General features: G+C 42.4%; 1 protein-coding gene across 1 annotated transcript; it reads right to left on the bottom strand.

The window, feature by feature from the left end:
• Window positions 1-1,467: 1,467 nt before the first annotated feature.
• Window positions 1,468-18,003, bottom strand: PPM1D (protein phosphatase, Mg2+/Mn2+ dependent, 1D). The gene is made up of 5 exons (XM_009873645.1): window positions 17,781-18,003; window positions 15,268-15,392; window positions 6,403-6,593; window positions 5,388-5,630; window positions 1,468-2,898 (listed from the first exon to the last, which is right to left on the bottom strand). Exons 1-5 carry the CDS (start codon window positions 17,990-17,992, stop codon window positions 2,344-2,346), a joined length of 1,326 nt encoding a protein of 441 aa, XP_009871947.1. The 5' UTR covers window positions 17,993-18,003; the 3' UTR covers window positions 1,468-2,343.
• Window positions 18,004-20,036: the final 2,033 nt, after the last annotated feature.

Here is a 20,036-nt window from a genome sequence, read left to right as displayed (position 1 = left end):
CGCGGGTGTCCGTGGTGGTGTCGGGCTGCGGGCACCTCAAACGCGGGATTGGACGACCTGTTCTGGGAATCGACGCCGGTTCCTGTCACCACGAAAATTAAAAACACAATAAAAAAACCCCAGAGCCCAGCGCTTGTTCTCAAAGCACGTGTTGCCGGAGGAGAAACCGCCCTTTGGGCGCCTCAGCCTGGAGAAGATTCAAACCCCTGGTTTTCTGTGGACTGCCCGTTGGAAAACACAACGGTAGCGCTGGAGGCTTTCATTTTTAATTTTTGTTCGGAAGTGCAGCAGGGTGATGCCAGTCGCGCCTGCTTTCCGCCGAACGGCGCTTTGGCCCATATCAGAGTTTCCCTTCGTAAGAATAAAAAAAGCTTTGCTGTTAAGCGAGCCTGTTTCACCAAAAGGAGAACATGTTTGCACGTTAACTGTAAATTTCCACGCTTCCCTGTTAGGGCTTTGATAACTAATTTCAGAGAATTCAAATGATGCCAGCTGAAGGTGGACAAAAAAGCAAAGTGCTGGCAATTTCGTGTATTGGCAGGTAAGCTGATGCCAGCTGCAGAGGGGCTCTGCGTGTCTGACCCTTCCCAGCACTCTGCAGCTTTCCCTGAACTTGTAGGTTTTGTAGAGGTTCTTAAAAGTGAAAAAAGCTGAGGTGTGCCCCTGCCGCTGGAGAATCCCAGCAGAATTTGATGAAAAATTTTGTTCCTATATAGAGGAAAAAAAACCCAGGGAGTTGCTGTTTTGTTTTGGGGGGTCGCACGTTTACCTTATAAGCAGCAATACAACTAACTTGCTGGATTTGTATCCTTATTGTGACCAGGCATCTTTGAAAGGCTGAATGTCATGAGGTTAAATTGAAAATAGACAGTTAATACTTTACCTTGTTGCAAAGATTGCTGCTAGGTAAGTATAGATAGCTGCTGTTAGCCTCTGTCTACTTCTCCCCCCATACAGTGTATAATTTCAACATCACTTCGAGCAAAACTTTATTGTTAGCTCTAAGTTACACCCCACAAACACAGTCATGAACAGCTGAAGGGTTCGGTTTGGACAGTTACTTTCATCTCCTACGAAGGTGCTGCGTTCACAGGATGGATGAAGGAGAATATGCATTTCCAGAAAGTGAATGATTCCCCCTAGGTTTTCTGTAACCACGGTAACATATAGAGATAACAGGCCTGATTTCAACACGGGTTTTATTGTTCCAGCAGTGAAGAATTAGATTCTATAAATAATGAACCCTAGCCAGTGGAAGAAAATGCTGGCCTTTACCTCTTCATTAAAAGAAAAAAATAAAACATTCATATAAAGTGCCAGGATCAATTCCCTAATGAAATTACGTGGGATTTCTTGTTGCATAAGCCACAGTAAAGAAGGGGAAAGTATTCGATTTTGACAAATGCAAAATAAATACGAATGCGCTCAACAGAACCTAAGCTTGAAATTCAGAAAAAGGCACCCCCATCAAATTTTCACGTGTTTTATTTAGGTGAACGTACACATGGTCCACATACTCAATGAAAATAGTCATAAAATAATTTAAGACCTTATGTTGAAAGTTATTAGCAGCACCATCGGTATTGGAATAGCAGAAAATTCATGCCTCCATAGTAGGGCATACACTTATGCCTGGATCAAAACGCCATCATTTCTAACAGGGAATGGCTTTATAGTATGCTCTTGGGAGTTTTAAACACACACTTCTTTGCTAAATACCTTGACGATTAATGTTACAAAAAATACAACTAAATAAGATACTGCATAGTATTTTAATTAACATAAAGAAATTGACATTGAGCTGTGTAAAGCAAGACTCAACATCTCTGCTTCCACATACATTTCATTTCCGAGAAATCTAAAATTTAAAAACAAAATATAGACCTAGTGTATTCTCTAAAAGACACACTTTAGGTGGAACATATAGTGCTACGAAAATACATATCTTCCATTCTGTTTAATAATTTACTTTAGTTAAAAAGTTGTGAAATTCTCATCACAAGAAGCGTATACAAATTCATGACTTTAGTAAATTAACAAAAAGGATTATTTTTTTTTTTAAAACAAGGTTTAGCCCTGCTGTAGCAATTATACAAGGAAGAAAAGAGACTACATTTATATGAAGGAATACAAATTTACACACATTTTACAGTGACTTATACCCCTACACATCTACAAAATTCACAGTTATAATACAAGCAAGTACAAGGCTGGGATAAAGCTGTTCGATACCAAAAAAAGTTTCTACTTTAAAAAAAGATAAAACAGGAAGAGTTTCAAACTTCTGCACCAACTTTCAAATTCTAAATCGGACCAAAATGCGCTCCCTCGCACCAACGCCCTTCAGCAGACGCAGACTGCCTTCCTGGGTGGGTGGAAGAGCGAACTGCTGAGCTTCTTCTGGCCCCGCAGGCTACGCCGCATCGTCAGCTTGTTGGAGTTCTTGCGCTGCGGGGTGGCGGCCATGCCTTCCGCTTGGACACCCAGGTTTCGACTCAGGCCCCGTCTTGGCTTCTTCATCGCTGGGCCGGAGTTAGATTCTTCCAGTGTCCTTTTAAAGTTTGCCGTGGGTGTCCTCTCTGCATCTTGGGCTTTTGTTTGGCCGTTAGGAGACACCTTGAAGGCTTTTTGGTCCATGCCTGAATTTGCGGAGTTGGAAGGGGAGAGACCGACCGACAAACCATTGCTGTAGGATTCCTGTATCCTCAAAGCCAACGCTTTGCTGCACTTGTCCTCCTGCGGGCCCAAATCCTTCAGGGTTGCTCCTGATGAAGGTAAATTGCTTTTGGCAATCTCGTTGGGCAGCTCTAAATACTTTTCCGAGATCATGTTGCTATGCAGGAGGGGAGGGACAGGCTCAGAAGCATTCAGTCGTGGCCACAGATCATCTTCTGAAAGCTGAGAGAAAAGGAAAAAAAAAATATTTAGGCATAAATATAATTATTTGGCCTGCATTATCCGTTGAGGGTGGAGACAGCGTGTGACTGAACATCCCCAAAACTTATCAGGGAGAGATAAATCCTACTCCAAAACAGAGCTATCTTTTTTCCACATTGAGAGACAGACACAAACTCAGGCTGCAGATCTGAACTTGTGCACATCAGCTTCATAAATGCATTTATTTGAGTAATCCAAATGGCAAGTGTCTTACAGTGGCAGGCAGGTCATCCCCTCATTGAGAGGGCTGTTCACACGCACTCGGACTCTGAACCTTCCCTTTTGACACTGTAACGCCGAGGGATCTGCGCCCTGTTAGTTGGGAAGCTGCGTAGAAGGCAACGCCTGCAATCTCTGTCCTGTGCTTTTCATTGGGAGCGTTTTCCAAGACGCAGACAGGACTTCCCTCCTTGAGACATCGCGGTGCAAGCACCTATTCTGCCTTCTGAAGATTTTACACATCAACAGATGGGCAAGCAGTGTTAGGGCAAACAGCAGAATAAGTCTTCTGGCCTTTGGCACAGCTGGAATTCTTGGTTACTGCCTCACCTGACTATCCGGGAGACTGACAAACCATCACAGGGGCCCTGACCGCACACGCAAAGGCGGAGCAGTGGACAAAGCCAGTCTAAATATAAAGTGACTGCTTGTTACGTGACTATTTTATTGCCTAGTTTTAAGCTCTGCAACTTGGAAAGAAAGAAACTTCATTCTTCACAGCACACCCACACGCTTTTTATGAAGCACAGTCATTCTGTACGTTGAAAAGAAGCTGTTTTAAATCACAGCCTGAGAATCAGCAACTTTATAAACCCTGACCCTCCCTTCAGCGACTCATCCCTTCTGCAGCCTTTGATAAGCGTTTTTGCCTCGTTCTCAGTTTTACCAATAAGAAAATGGGAACAATACTTGCTTTCACTATCCACAGGGGGATTATGAAAATGAGTATTTATGCAGTGCCCTGAAGATATGAATTATGACCGTATTAAAGATTTAATTGTGAAGAAATCCCTAGTCACTCAGCAAGTCCTTCAAAAGTAGATTTCAAGGCCATCTTACATACCAACAGTGTAAGGCAAATGACAATGTTTTATGAAAACTCAGGTGCACACACAGCTGAATCAGAGTAAGTCAGTGTAGCATCTCAGGTGAATAAATGGCTGCTTTTCAAGTCACAGCTCAGAGAAACTTCAGTTCACCTTCACAAAGAGATCTGTGACTGCTCAGCACTTTGAAAAATCCAATACTAAGGTTTAATAAAATGCTTTCCACAAGAGAAAATGACTAGAATTTTTGCTAGATTTGGTTCTCCACTCCCCTGTTGCTCCCCACGTGTCAAGACACCTACATAACATTTTTCTATTACATATAGCAACACTAGAGAGAAGACCTTTACAGATGGTATTTTAGAGGTTATTTTTCAACTCAGTTCTGGCAGAAGCCGTATATAAAAGCCACACGTAGATCAGCTCTGGCAATGTTACTTCATCTGCTCATTTTCATTTTTTAAATTGTGTCTCCAGCCATGACTCAGGTTTAATGTTTTTACTGTACAAGACACTGTTGGCTCTTGTTGCCAACATCTCTTGCTTGGTACAAATATCTGAGATTACATTTCAGAGTTCTAAATGCCTCAATTTCATGTAATTTTCATTTAAAAGAAAACACTGAGCCAACAGCGCTCCTGCACACACTGAATTTGACCCAGAAGGTACCCATGAAGGTTCTATAAATTGAAAGCCTGCAGATCTGCCATTAGATAACCAAAGTTTACTGAAATATGTTTTTCCTTCCATTGTGCTCTTACCTGAGTGATAAAGCTCTTTGTACTATGAAAAAGATAACATTGCTCAGGATGGTGCAGTTACAAGTATACGTAAAGAGCTACACAAAGCTCTTGTTTTGCAAAAAACACATACATGGAGACACAACTGCTAAGATCTTTCATTTATTGTGATCTGCCTGGAGACGCTTTTTTTCTCTCAAGTATTTCTGAAATGTTCTGACAGTACACTGATCTTTTCCTCCCTCTTTTCAGCTTCCTCCTCACACTTTTCTTCTGATCTTTACAGGTACTGTGTAAGGATGGTTGGACGCTTGTTATTGAAGTAGAAACCTATATTAAATCAGTACTTCTAATAAAAAGAAATACTGAGAAAACGATCTATATTTTTTAATTGGCAACACCAGTTCTATTTTAATCCAAGAGAAGAATTAATTTCTCCATTAAAATAGAAGTAATTTATATATATATATCAATAAAGTCAGTTTAATTTGACAGGCCAGTAGTTTCTAAAAGCATTGCTTCAATCACTGGTACCGCTCTGACACATCACAGTAAACTGCACAAAAAGAAATTACTGCTAAGGGAAGAAGAAGGAGACCGATGCGTATTTAGTGGGGTCCTCACTCAGAAGTGGAACATTTAAAACACTGAAAAGAAATGTTACCTTGACTGGGGGGGTACAGCAGCGGGAGGGTGTCATGACATTCGTATCGGGGCTGCTATAGCAGGGACCCTCTGCCAAGTTGAGATACAATTCTTCTTCATTTTCCAAGTTGCTTTTGCTGTCCTGCAGTGGCGAGATGCAGATGACGATGGCACTAGTGTTATCCGCGCGGAGCATGCGTTGCCTCCACCGGCCCAGCGCCCTGGTCACCAGCATTTTGGCACAAGACTGTCGGTGCTCTCCCTTTATGTTAGAAGAAAAAGACAATCAGGTCCATTTTATAAATGAAAGACAAACAGTTTATGTGGCACACAGTGAGATACATATTCCTCTCTCTCTCTCTCTCTCATGTGCTAAAGTAGTCTGATTCAGAAACACTATAGGAAATATTAATTGAAACTTATCTTCCTTCTTAGTGAAACAGAACTTTAAAATCAGTTTATGGTAGAATTCAGGTATATAGGAGTGCTTTAAGCCACAACACTGATGCAATGATTTGCAGAAATAGCCTGGTTTTAACACATCCTACGGTCTTTCCAAAAGCCTCTCAAGGATTTTACAGAGTATTTACTATCTGATGCTCAGAAGCTCCACTACATAAATTCTCAACTGTTTTGTAGCATAAACCAGAGAAGAATTTAACCCAGACTTTGGAAAAATCACATAAAAACCAATAAATGATGCATCTTGGTGTGAAATAAGATTTCATTTCCAGATAATACTTTATATAAACATCCTTAAGAGAAGAAACACTTCCACCTTCTTTATTCCTCACTGGTACCATCCTGGTAGTTAAATTTCCCCAAAATGATTTAAATCAAATAATTTAACCAATGTTAGCATGCATGGTATCTGACAACACATGCAAGCACAGCATCAGTCACACTGTAACGACTCACACGTGGGGGCAAAACCGTGAATATGCCTGAACGACATTCGTACGTGCCAAACCACGCAATCATGTGAGGAAAAAAGCATTAAAATTTCCACAGTGACTTATAGTGACCGCTCTCACCATGAAGTATTTCTTCTCCTCGTGATCCTGGCACATGGAGATAGCATCTTGAGGTGGGATCATGTTCCACAGGCCGTCACTGCCAAGGATAATATATTTGTGCTTCTGGGGATCAATTGTGTGCACACTAGTGTCAGGTTCAGGAGATACAACGAATTCACCACTGTAGAAGTCGTAGCTCCACAGATCACCTGGCAAAGAAGAAAACATTTTTGCATTGTTACATTACGCACGGAAATATGAATCTTGGAAACTGCAGAAAAACATTCCCATAAAACAATTACCGTGAGTCTCAAGTCCCCAACAGCCACACAAAGTTACGACAGCACAACTACTGTTCTGCTGCTGTCCCTTTCCCATCGTATTGATTGATATGTAGGAATTTACATAAAAACGCTTTCAAATCAACCTGTGTTCACAGGAGGTCTTCTACTCTCTTATAAATTAGATTTTCGGAAACAGTGGGAATATAATGGATTAATAGCTAGAAAACAGTGAAACCTCCACACCCAAACTAAAACCAATCTGAAGAACTTCAGTCCTCCTGAAACAGAAGTAAAGCCTTACTTCGGTGAACCCACACCAAGTTTGCAAAAACCTGCCTTTCCAATTATTTGTACAGTTTAAATACTGGAGACAAAGCCCCTACACCCCTTGTACAGGGAATCATGCTACAGTTTACAGAACTAGGCCGAGGTTTGGGGAGGGAGGATCACGTAACACCTTTTTTATCTCCTCAACGTCATCCAGAGCACTAGACTTCAATTTGTATCCCGATGGTACGCTGCCCTGCACACCCTAACAAGCCCTGCTCATGGAGGAAAAAAAAAAATCCTCAAAAAATCCCACCTTTTCACACACAAGATGCCCAACTATCTACCCCTCTCCATTTATTTTTTTAAAACCTCCGAGATCCTCTACAGCCATCTAAGCGACACGGAAACACACAGTTATGTCTCGCTGCGTCTGAATTTGTGCTCGCAGGTGCCAAAGAGGGAACAAAGGAAGAGGGCAAAGGAGGAGACCCAAAAGCTTTTTCCTTATTAATTTCTCTTTCCCACTCCTCCTCCTTCCACGGCATCAGCATCACTTCCAAAGCCATGCAGAGCTAGAGCCACTTTCCAGCTCAACACCTTGTGTCAAATTCTGGAGCTGGAATGAAGCCACAGGAACACAAGGAGTGCCTGGGTTCCAGCAGGAAAGCAGAAAATGAGAGCTAAAGCCTCTCCCTTGGAAGGCCTCATGCAGTGAACCTTTCTATTTTTAAATCTTTCTTGCCATGCGAATGGGTTTGGGGTCACCTTGCCAGTACCGGTGGCCTGAACTGAATCTCAATAACACATTTCAATCAGAAGAGCTATCGGTTCAAGTGCTTCCTCCAAACCACCCTCGAGTAAAAACCACTCCATCAGAAAAATGCATTTCCACATTAATTTATTTCAATTTCATGTACACCTGAAGTATATATACTTTTCAAGTATACTTGAAAAAAATTAAAACTTTTGCTAAGGTTGGGCCTTTAAATCAAGAAGGTATTATGTTGCACTAACACCTTCACAAATAGCTTCCTATAGTGACAAGCAACAGAAAGTAACATTACTATTTGCGAGCACTGGCTAGATTTTCCTGTGCAGAACACATGGCTTTAAAAGTAGAAATTAATTAAAATGTCAGAATCGAAAAGCTTACAGAAGCCTAAGAACTCCAGCTTAGGAGTAAGGTTTTGTCAGGTTTTATTCTTTGCTTTTTGCTGGCTTCAGAAAGCATGCCCGTAGCCTTCTTCCACAACCATCACCACCCTTTTAAAGATAATAAATAAGCTTTTTGTCTTCCTCCTTCTTTCCACTAGCTTTGCCTTAAGCTATCAACTGGTTGAAAAGACTTTTCCAGAATCGAGGAAGGGAATACTTCAACTCAATTACTGCACTTCACCACGGCAGGCACGGCTGGTCCATCCTCACTAAAGCACCGATTCACCTTCCTTGCAGCAGCAGCAGCAGCCAGAAACACACGCTCCTAATAAGTGCTAATTAAAAGCCAGGCCTGCCCCTATAGAGGTGCACTCTCCCTCCGCAGACTCACAACAAAGCAAGCCAGCTGGCAACAAGATCAAAATAAATACTGTAACACAAGAGCTGAGCTCCAGCACAGCAATTACTGGGTATGAATTGCCACGAGAAGTCTTCAGGCGCCGCGAGTTCTTCGCATCGTGCCTGTCACGGACGCAGCAGGTAAAACAAACAAGAGCTGGGGATGTAACAACCACCGGATCTTGGAATCGGTGGCAGCATCCACTTCCAACGCGCGCAATATTTTTGTGCTTTTCTCTGAAGAAGTGACAAATGTTATTAGCTGGATCATTTATGTTAAATTAAAAATACTGTGGTCTATGATAAAAATAACCTGAAGTGATTTAATTCTGGTTCATCTACATACATGTCATCATGCCCATCTGCTGCTGTTCCTGAGAAACATCCGAGTTACAATCATACTGATCTCAGAGAATCGTCCTCCAAGAGGAAGAAGGCTCCTCATGGGGATAAAGGGGAATATCACATTGGTTATAAAGGGGACTCCAAAGATTATAAACTTGATGAAGGGAGCACAGAGATTCCAGGAGCACACGCAATCAATTCACACCTCACAAACCCCTGACCAGGAGCCCAACCTTTCTAGGTGCCTAGGAGAAATTCCACAAAGTATATTTGAAGCTTGAGGCATATAGAAAAAAAATCCATATTCTTCCTTCCTCAGTCCAGAAGGAAACAACCAGCACTTGCTGATTGCCCTAAAGAACAGGGAAAATGTTACCTTCTGAGTTAATTTATCATCAGTCCGCTCCCATAAACCCACAAACTCAGACTAACCAAGCAGGCAAGCGACCCTCGGTAGAGCAGTACTTCCCTTTGAGACTAATTCTCGCAGATCCTCCAACTCTGAGCCAGCAAAGGCCAGCCCACGTCACTAGGATGAGGTGCTGATGTTTCCTTTCCTAAAGGGCACAGCACTACAGATTAAGTCAATGCTTTTTAGAGCTGCTGCATAGATAGAACAACTCCTGTCAGCTGTCCATCTTCCGCTGGCCAGCTGGAGAGCAAAGCACCCACAGCAGATGCAGAATACACAACAAATTTGGTACGAGGCACCTTACACGGCACCCTGTGTCACAATTCTGGGACAGAAAAAGGGAAAAATGTACTCTCCTTCCTTCTCCCTAAGCTTTTCGAAGTGCTCTGAAATCTTTGATTCTGTCCCAGAGCAAGCAGACAGACAAGTGACCCTTGAGCAGACTGGCAAGATCGTAAGATGACGCGACATGCCAAAGGCTACTATTACAGAACTGGAATGCCAGGTTCTCAGGCTTCACTTTGTGAGTCAGACTAGTTTTGTTCCTAATTAAAAAAACAAATGTTCACAAAACTTAATCTTGTTCTCTGAAAACTTACACACCAGGAACATTTCTTTTGGCATGAGGCTTGCTTATTTCCAAACAAAAACAACAAAGTATTAATGTAGTTCCTTCCGTGTTTTCCAGGAAAATCATACCTGTTTCTTAGCCATGACTTGAACCAGAATAACATAGAGAGATGTACACAAAAATGACATTGCATCTTACAAAGTAAGAAAATAGAGGTTTGAAATCATCATACTAAACGAGAAGGAAACTAATTTAGCTACCTACAAAAATTTCGAAATATGTAGTCTCTTCCCGGCTTACATTACCTTGTAAAATACAATAAAACAAACCTACTTGTAACTCAGCTCCTGCCAGAAAAGTAACTGAAGTTACAAACAAATACACTCATCATATAAGTAGACTGGATTGGATTAAGACCAAAGCCTTTGTATAGCGATACCACGTCCAGAAGTCACATAAATCCAGCCTTTCATTTATGTCTGAGGCACGTTTTAAATGTAAAAATATTTCTTGGTTTTAATAGAGGAAAGAAAAGTTGACCATTATAAGACAGTCCAAAACAAAAAACGAGTTTGATTAATCCCAGATCTTTTAAAATCAACATTTTATCTAAAAGGTCTGTCAGTACAAAGAGAAGTCTTGCAGAACTTCCTTTTTTCACTGTCAGCGAGGCAGAGCTGCTAGGAAGTGACACAAATCTCAGCACGGCCACAGACAGGAACCACTTAAAACCAGTCGTGCTGAGCTGGGACCCAAGGACGTTTTGACCAAAACTGGCGGCAGCTCAGCCCTGCAGCCACAAGAGGGCATGTGCACAGCAGCCGGGAGGCAAACGCGACATCCCATCCCTGCAACCCAGGAATGACTGAAGATGCTTCAGTCGGCGGGACAGGGACAAAACCGAAGGTAGCAGCCAGCAGAAAAAGTCCACAGAAGCACCTGAAGCTTTAAAAGTTTCACTACTCCTTTACAGCACTTTTTAAGGAGCTTCTTTTACATGTAAGTGCAAACTTGCTGAAAGAACGCCACCCTCAACACCATGGAGGAAAGGAAAGCACAGGCAAGAGAGCATCGTCTCAACAGCACAGGAAATAATTGCATTTCAAACGAATGGTGAATTACAAGCTGCTCATAAGGCAGGCTTCACCACGACTGCTCATTTCTCCTTCTATGTCAGCAAAATCACAAGCAAGAGAGAAAAAACGGTGTCTGGCCAAGAGAAAAGCCTGCAAGAATTAGTATGCTGAAGTGGAGGCGAAGAGCTAAAAGGGCAAGCAGAAAGCTACTCACAACCTCTGGCCTTGGATTAAATCCTTCAGATGAACGCTAAGGTGGAATCTCAAGCCTCAAAGGACAACCCTCGACAGCATTCGCTTACTGAAGACAAGGGGTAAAACAGAAGAACGCACTGACCAAACCACGATAAAGTTCTGATCTTAGGAGGGAAGTTCTATTATTGTTTTTCTACATTGTCATAGAGCTGAAGAGACATGCACAGAGACCTCCAGTCTGCCAAAGAGGGCGGAGAGGGAGCCCCAAACTTTCTCATTTGAGCTACATGGACCCACACATGCCTTCACGTGACTCATTCCGTTCAGTAACTTGAAAAAAAATAGTTAAAAGCATGTAAACTAAACCCTTACACAGGTATTTCCTTGGATCATTTGAGGTCAGTCACACCCTCTTCTCTAGGGTTTCATGGTATGCATGTTCAGAGAGCTTCACAAAGCAGTTCTGCCTCCCAGTAAGTTGCTCTGGAAAACAGCTTCCACAGCCCTGTCAGAGCCAACCTTCTTGAAGCAGCTATATATTGAGCATTCACTGTTCTGGTACATAACTCTTTTTAGGGATCAGCAAGAAATCCACGTTGTTATGAAAAGCCAAATCTGTACGGTGGAGGCCACTTCAGCTAAAACACAGCAGTAAGCGTATTATATTTCCACAGAATAAAAAAACAGGGGAAAGATATTTCATATTGACACATGAATGAGTAGTTTAACTAAAGGGTTCCTGCTTCAGGTTTCATCATTCATTAATCTTTTAAAATAAACAAGCAAAAAAAAAAAAAAAAAACCACCAAAAACCCCAAACCACAACACTGCAAGGCAATCCCTTACTACATAACCCTTTTGACAGCTGCAGATCTTGGCTCTGTACTAGTTCCCAAGAAAAGGGGAAAAGGAGGAGGAGGGAAAAAAGTTCAAGTCTAAATCTAGTAAATCTTTTACAAACTAATTTATCAACAAGAGAGATTCTATGATTTCGAAAACAATCAAGACCCATTTCTGCCATGACATCACACATTACCAGTCTGGCTGGGGAACAGCTGGGGGCACATGAACTTAAATAGCAACTTAAGAAAACTTAGAGTCAACCTAAAAGGCTCAGCGATTAATCACACCATTTTTCTACTTGTTTCTGCATTCTATTCTTGTTTCAAGTTATACCATAAGATATTCAGAGCTCAGACTGTAGCTTTTCTATACTTCCTCTACCTTGTATGTCCTTCTCACCAGCTTTCCCCGCCCCAGACACGCACATGTAAGCAGGCTCAGGGGAGTCTACACTGCTCTCCCCAGCACCCCGCGGAGTTACGGCCTCCACAGGGAGACAATAACTAATACATGATGCAATGGCACACCAGGCTCTTCAAAACACACGGGCCAGCTACACGATGGCTTGCTGCCCTCGAGCATCTGCTCCACGGTATCCAGCAGACTGCACACTCGGAGCCTTGCCCTACCCAAGGAGATTGGAGTTATCTCGCACCTGTTTTAGAGACAGACATAGAAAACAGACAGTTACCATGAAACTATGGGTGCCAGGAAACTTACCCAAATTATTACACTCTAAAGAAAAAAAAAAATCAAAAAACCAGTGGTCTTAACAGAAGGTGCAGCAAGTCCCAAGGTGAACAATTCCGAGACTGCACAGGACCCCTAAGGATCCACGCTGCAAGGCAAACTGGTATAAAGACAGATGCTTTCCTTGTCCAGAAAAGGTTACCAGAACTAGCTATGCTTAACATGCAGACTATTCTGCTACAGTTTAAAGTATTTCACTAGAAGACTCAAAACCTGTATACAGCAAAAGAAGCACACAGATCCTTTACAGGGATAGTAAGAAGCCCAAGTATTTCTGATTTGTTGCACGGCTTATAAATAAATTAAGCATTAAATGCAGCCACTACTTTGGTGCGAAGCAGTGGTAACGGCGGCTGGACGCTCGTGGGATGGACCGGAGTGCTGGTAACCAGGGTGTGTCAGCACTGACAGTTATTACTCCGCCTGGAGAGGCTCCAATGCAGCGGAGCTGTGCCAACCGGGGGAGCAACCTGGGAGCCAGCCAAGAGGTCGAGCGGGCCTCGGCGGCATCAATGCAAACGCCTTTAGTCGTGGTAGGTCTTTTGTGAGCAGCGTAAGGGGCATGCTGGCCTCAGAAAGAAGTTAAACCCTGTTTCCAAACTGCGAGTGTCTGTGCGCCATCTGGGTCCTACGGAGCGAAGCAGCTGCGTTGCTTCTTCGGGAGGTTTGTCAAACCTCCTCGCAAGGGGATGGGAAGAGGCTACGGAGGCTCCCTGAGCAAGCAAACACCAAAATGTTGTCACACTAAACCTGTTTCTCCACGATTTAAAAATGCCAAAGCTCTCAAGTTCTCAAATCCGCAAACTTTCGAAACCAAGAGTTGCTAAAATATAGGTGTTCTCATTTCTTGGACCCAAAACTCTGAAGCAATCCTCTTCATCCACGCAACAGGAAAGAATGCAAGAGGGGGCTAACAGATGCATCGTTCCTTGAATTCCCATCTGCACACAGAACCCAGCCAAAGCCTTTTGTTCAGCTTGCGGAGAGGAATCAGGTCAAAAGTCATTGAGATACTTAGACAAACAACAAACTTGCAATCACAGGAATGAAAGACTCAAAATTAAGCATACACATTCCAAAATCTGTGAGGAACATGTAGCCTTCTGTGGAAAAAGGGAGAAGAGGGATACATGCTCAGTGGACAAAGATCTCTGCTGGTTAACTATTAACTCCAACGGATTTACTCAAATTCTTGAGTCGGTTTCACTAACTGCAAAAAAGCACCTATCTTGCTTAAAATATGACACACAGAAAAATGTCCATAAAATTAAAACTTCATTTTAATTAAAAGATCACCATTCAGCCACCTAGCCACCTGTGACTCTTTCTTGACATATAACTATTTTGTACAATATTAGTTATCAATGCAAAATTCTTCTTAACACTGGATAAATCCATGTGAAACGGGTATCACTGCCTTTGAAAAAAAGACACAGCAATGCTATGCAATTATCAAGACGACCACGGTCCCCAGAAGAGACTGTCCCCATGCCACACTGCCAGCTCATCTAGGAACACTTGCAACACTATCACATAATTTCTTCTTGGCAAGCTTGACAGTTAAATCACAGGACAGTTTTCACAGGTAAAATTAATGTATCATATTTCCAAAAAATCAAATCTATAATGGGCATATCTAGATAGAGAATTCTTGACGAGGGCAAAGGGAGGAAGGGAGGAAACAAAGTGAACTGCAAAATATTGGAATTCTGTCATGAAATTTAAGGAAAAAACCTGACCAGAAAACACTAGTACTCATGGGCAAGTGGTATGTAAAGACTAAGTTACAAAGTAACTTACAAAGCACTTCCCCAAAGCCAGTTTGCTAGGTACTCTAACTTGCCCCCAAATACAGGGAGGAAGGGAGGAAACAAAGTGAACTGCAAAATATTGGAATTCTGTCATGAAATTTAAGGAAAAAACCTGACCAGAAAACACTAGTACTCATGGGCAAGAGGTATGTAAAGACTAAGTTACAAAGTAACTTACAAAGCACTTCCCCAAAGCCAGTTGCTAGGTACTCTAACGTGCCTCCAAATACAGTGCTCCTCAGAGCTGGTTTCCCATTACTAATACTCTCCAAAGGCAAGCTACAGATAAAACACAGACTTGATTTTCATCCCTTTGTTCGTTCTGTGCTAAGTCTTGAAAGAAAACAGATTCAGCACAAAAGGACAACCAAAGTAACCCGTATGCTGCGCAGCAAAATTTACCACGACCTCGTCAAAAATCACAGTCCTACTGCTTCAGTAAGGAAAAGACCAACGCACTCTCCGTCTTGGAAACACACCCTGCTTTGCACATTTTCATTTGCAACAGAAATGAAGGACCATCCTTGTCAGGCTCACTTTGAAAATCCTGCATATTGTAGGGCAAGTCCTTCACTCACCAATGATGCCTTCTACAGCTTTATTTGAAAAGTGAACTCCGAATGGCATTAAAAATACTTTTAAAAGGACCAGACTTCCCAAGGCAAGTGAGTAAACCCCTCTAAACTATACGGTTTTTGGCAAAACAGTATAATTCAGTTCTGGTGGCCTGGATGCAGCGGCCTCTCACTTTGCAAACACGGACACAACTTACCAAGCGCTCGAGCGACAGCCAGGAAGGGAATCTGGTCAATGACAGTGCTGCGGCGCACGGGGCCGTTGTGAGTCAGGCGGGGTCTCTTCCAAACGACACGATTCACACCAGACTTGTTGATCACGCTAAAACCATCAGAAAGAGGCAGGGGTTAAAAAGGTGGGGAACTGAAAAAGCACAGGAGTTAGTTTTCAATGACACAAAACCAGTTAAAATCGCAAATATGGAGTCAATAATGACAGCACCCTCAGGGAAGTCCAGGGCGCAATTAAATATTTCAAAACACACGGGATCACTTAGACAGCTTCATTCCATATTAAGCCAAAGAGAAAAGGAAGAGATGAAGGACAGAAGGAATGAAAAAGCAGAGGAATGAAGACCTGGAAGAAATTTTGGCTGGTTGCAACAACCAGATGTAAGGGTATCTTTTTAATCTGTTGGAGAAAAAGCAGAAATGCATTTGCTTTCCTCAGATGAGGAGCATCAACATCAGCTCACTCGGGTGGAAATATCATGTAGTTCCGCCTTCAGTTTTCTCCATCTGCCGAAGTCTGGCAGTAAAGAGCAGCACAGTACAGTTGCAAAGACAAAAAAAGAGAAAGGAGCAGCCTTCTGTAGGGATTTCCTTAATGGTGCACCAGCATGAGGCAGAAATAAAAGGACTTTTCATAGTCTCTCTCTGCCAAAAGCAAGAGATAGGAAGAAACAGCTCTGTGTTTGAACGTTAACACCTGCTCTAAGGCACTGAGCACTTGGTTTTGGTCTTATGGATGACATTAGAAGTGTCAAAGGAAAAGCTACAGAGCAAGTAAACCAGGCAGCTGTTTCCAGGCAGGGAAGAAAGAACAGAGAGAGCATGAACTATCAAGGAAAAAAAAGTAATGAAACAAGGAACTAGCAAAACCTGGTCCCAACCAAGTTAAAGCTAGCTTTTATCCACTGGTAATTAGAAACTGAGAAGCTCTGAAACAGCCTCCAGATTCCTCATACTGAAGCTATTCAAGATGCACTTCCCAAGACTTCAAAGGCCTTAACAACAAGGGCATGTTCAGCTCCGGCCTTTCGCGTGCACAATGCGGCAAAGTCACAAACGCCACTTCCTAAAAATTGAGCTCAGCCACTCGTACAACTAATGACCACACAAAGATAACTTCAGACATTATCTGAAAGAAGACCTCATCCCACAGCCCTCTGAGGCTGTTGCTAGGAAAACATAATTTTTTTAATGAAAGATTCAATTACACTCTCCCATTAACGTTTCCCAACTCACTCTCATGAAAGAGAAGACATAAATAAGAATAGCTTCACCACACTCCCACCACTTGCCTCCCACAGAAGGAGCACCAGTTAAATAAATAAATAAATAGATAGACACCATTCCTGATGATGCAATGTTCCAGGGTATGTTGCCTTGACGCTTCAGAGCCTTTCAATCTGAGATAGACAATTCTGAAACCTACACATTCACAAGTACTAACCAAGCAAAATGCACATCACCCTTTCTGCAAAGCTACCTGTACAGCTAATTGATCAACTTCCACCTGCCAGAGATACAAACACCTGAAGGTTAATGAGCTGACAGGGTTCTCATATGAAATATGTCAACAGGAAAACCTTCGGCGATCTGTCTCTGAACAGCTAAGAGGAGGAAACTGTGCCCGTCCATCTGGTGCGGCAGCGCAGAAGGGAAGAACGGAGAGCTCCTGGGAAGCCACACCAAACGCGAGCCCTGAGGTTTGTCTCCAAACACTAGTGCCATCTGACAAACCTGCGCGCTTTCCTCCTCGGTCACGGGGAACACGTATCAACCGCAACTCGGCGCTGTTCTCACATCTGCCAGCCCCTCACAGTGAAGAAATTACTAATGTAGAGATGGCTGCTAAAATGCGGTATTCTAACATTTTAAGCGTATGTTTAAACACAGCCAGTACAGTATCTTGTTTCAAATCTAAGATTTTTTTTTTTTCTTTAAATGAAAGCTTTGAAGAGCCTAGTCAACAGCTGCTACTGTCACCTCCAGAACAATGCAGAATACAGGAGAAATTATACAGTAGTTTGTGTCAAAACTGCTGTGCTTCCACCATCTGACAAACAGGATGCTCCAGAGTTTGTATCGCTACCTATATGGAAAGGCTCCACCTCCCCAATTTGTCAGAATTTAATGAAAAATAAGTCAAATGTCTGTATTTCCCCTTTCAAAATTTTCAGTGAACATTTAGAACTGTAACCATATCTCAGCTGCATGGGAATCAACCTGGAAAGTAAAATTTTGTTTATACCACAAACCACTAGCAAAAAAGCACCACAGCGTAACAACGGATCATTCAACTTTATTCCTCAACAAGCTAAAAAAAAGTAACAAAACCAGAGCATAGATAGGAAATATAAAGAGACTACGAGATCCAGCCGCTTGTTTGTCCCCACTCCAAACAAGCAAACTCCAGTCTAGTTCAGTCAGAAAAACACAAATAGCACATGGAGATCAAAGGGAAGTAAGAAGCAGGAACAGTTACCTGCCCCCAAGGCCCTCGATTCTCTCCCGTTCTTTGGGAAGTTCTGGTTTGTGGTCCTGTGTCACCTCCACGGCTCGCACAAAGTCGTCTTTGGGGTCATCCTGGACTCCCAGCACCACTCCTGAGTCACCAACATGAGCAACGTACATCTTCGATCCGCGGATAATGACCACGCTGGCGGTAGTCCCCGACGTGCTTGGGAGACCTGTCATGGTCTTCGGCCACTCCGCTGCAATGAGTGGGGGGGGAAAAAAAAAGTAAATAAAAATACCTTTTGTTTTTAACTCTGTAGAACAGGTAATGTTTTGAAGATCAAGACAAGGGTGTGTCCCAGAGGCTGGCACAATGTATCAATGCCGTGTGCCTAACGATGGTATGGCCAGGAAAACCAGTGCCCTCAGGTGAGCCCCGCTTTCGTAACGTCACTCCCCCAGCTATGGCTTAAACCGACACGTGTATATTTATACAAAAAGCCAGTATCAAAGCGCTGAGATAGGATTCAGAAAGCTGTGTCCTCTGGTTTAATATTTTAAATATCATTAGAAGAATATCGGGGATGTGCTCCAATATCGATCGAGTTTTGTTAAGACTTCCTTACAAGGCTTACTGAAGTATGCTATCCATGACCCCATGTCCAGTCTTCTGCACAAGATATCCCTTGAGTTCAGAACACTAAAACTACACATGGTCAGGGAAATCTTCGCGCTCAACTGTTTTGCCCTCAAAACACATTAATTTCCTATTACACTGCTCTCCCTGTTTATGTCCAATCCAGGTTTCTCCTTGCCTTTTCTGGTTTTGTGTGTACACACCCAAGTACATCTTCTTCCAAAACTCCACAAAACGACTGGGACAACATGCCAATTAAGAAAAATTGGCCATACCACCCCCTCACCCTGATTTCAGTACCCTCAGCAAACAGAGCTCGAGTTCCCGGTCGTCAGTTGATTTCAACTGTCAACAGCAACCTCCTGTTTCTTCTTCACTGCACCTACTCGTGTCTTCAGACAAACTCAGACGGGAGACTCATCTCCTTGTCACATCCTATCTTCTGCACTTCACAAGTCACGCTCACACAGCACAACATCAAAATTCCGCTGTGATACACATTCTGGGTGTAGGAAATACCCAAGCCAGGCTGCCAGAGCACTGTGCTGTTTGTTTTCCTACGGCACGACAAACACATACGATAAAAACCAAAATAAAATTAGGCCTTCCCCTCGGTGAAAACAGATACTTTAAGCTTCAGAACTTTTAAGCAGAAGCGAAAGATGAGGAACTTATGCTCTGGTGCCAATGAACATGTCACAGATGCCCGAGGCAAAAAAAGAGAAGACATGCTGAAGGAGAGGCAGAATTATATCCAGTCTGATGCTAAAAGCTGCATTTCCTCAGTGCTAGCTACCAGGATACCCGGCATAATTTAAGTTCTAACAGGGAGTTCTAACTTGGCGTTCTAAATACCAAAATACACTCTCTCCCTTGGAGTAGCTTCATTTCAAGAACACAAACATTCAATCAGCTTATAGGAAGTACTTTGTCTGGCAATTTTAGCTGTGGATATTAAATCTAACACATTCCAAATGGAAAGCAAACAAGGGAGGAAGCCAAGTGGTAATGAGGACTTCAACCACTCACTTAACAGAAAACAAGCTGCAACTAATGAGTTTCTGTCAGTGTAACAACCCCTCAATAGCAATAAAATACATTAGAGAGTCAAATCGGTCTTTACGGGAATGAAGAACGAGAAAAAGAATGATACAGCAGCCTCAGATTTTAGGCTCTAACAGAAGCAGAAATTAGACCTGCCTACCACCAAGGGATTTTAGTTTCTGCCTTGCTCCGGTTTAGAGATAAGTAGTACATACGGCACGGCACAGTCCTTTCGTTAGAGATTACGTCTCATCAGGAATTGGCAAAAGTGTGAAAACTCCTCAGTTTTCTTCTGAGCTCAAGTGTTAAAACCAAAATCACTTACCTGACCTTCACATATCTTGTGGGGGTTTTTTTTCTTGTATTTAGATGCAAGACATAAGATAAAACACTATTTTGACTTTTTTTAAAAAAAAAAAGCTTTGTATTTCTTTTATAAGATACCCAACAGTGCAAATGATTGGGTATCATCAAATGGTGTTTCTCCTCTAACAAACTGAGAACATATATTAGCAAACTGTTAAGGGTCATAGCACATAAAACTCTTTCTTTGGTAGAAATATCAACTCCAGTTGCCATTCTTTTTTAAATACACACATAACA

Source organism: Apaloderma vittatum, unplaced genomic scaffold (assembly GCF_000703405.1).
Source record: "Apaloderma vittatum isolate BGI_N311 unplaced genomic scaffold, ASM70340v1 scaffold36697, whole genome shotgun sequence".
NCBI lineage: Eukaryota > Metazoa > Chordata > Aves > Trogoniformes > Trogonidae > Apaloderma > Apaloderma vittatum.
Note: the sequence above shows the minus strand (reverse complement) of the source record. Positions and strands in the feature narration are given on the sequence as shown.

Coding starts and splice junctions, on each gene's coding strand:
- PPM1D (XM_009873645.1), bottom strand. CDS start 17,992: ATGACAGGTCTCCCAAGCACGTCGGGGACTACCGCCAGCGTGGTCATT. Junction 15,393..17,780: donor ATCGAGGGCCTTGGGGGCAG/GTAACTGTTCCT, acceptor TGATGGTTTTAG/CGTGATCAACAAGTCTGGTG. Junction 2,899..5,387: donor GCTGTACCCCCCCAGTCAAG/GTAACATTTCTT, acceptor CTTTTCTCTCAG/CTTTCAGAAGATGATCTGTG.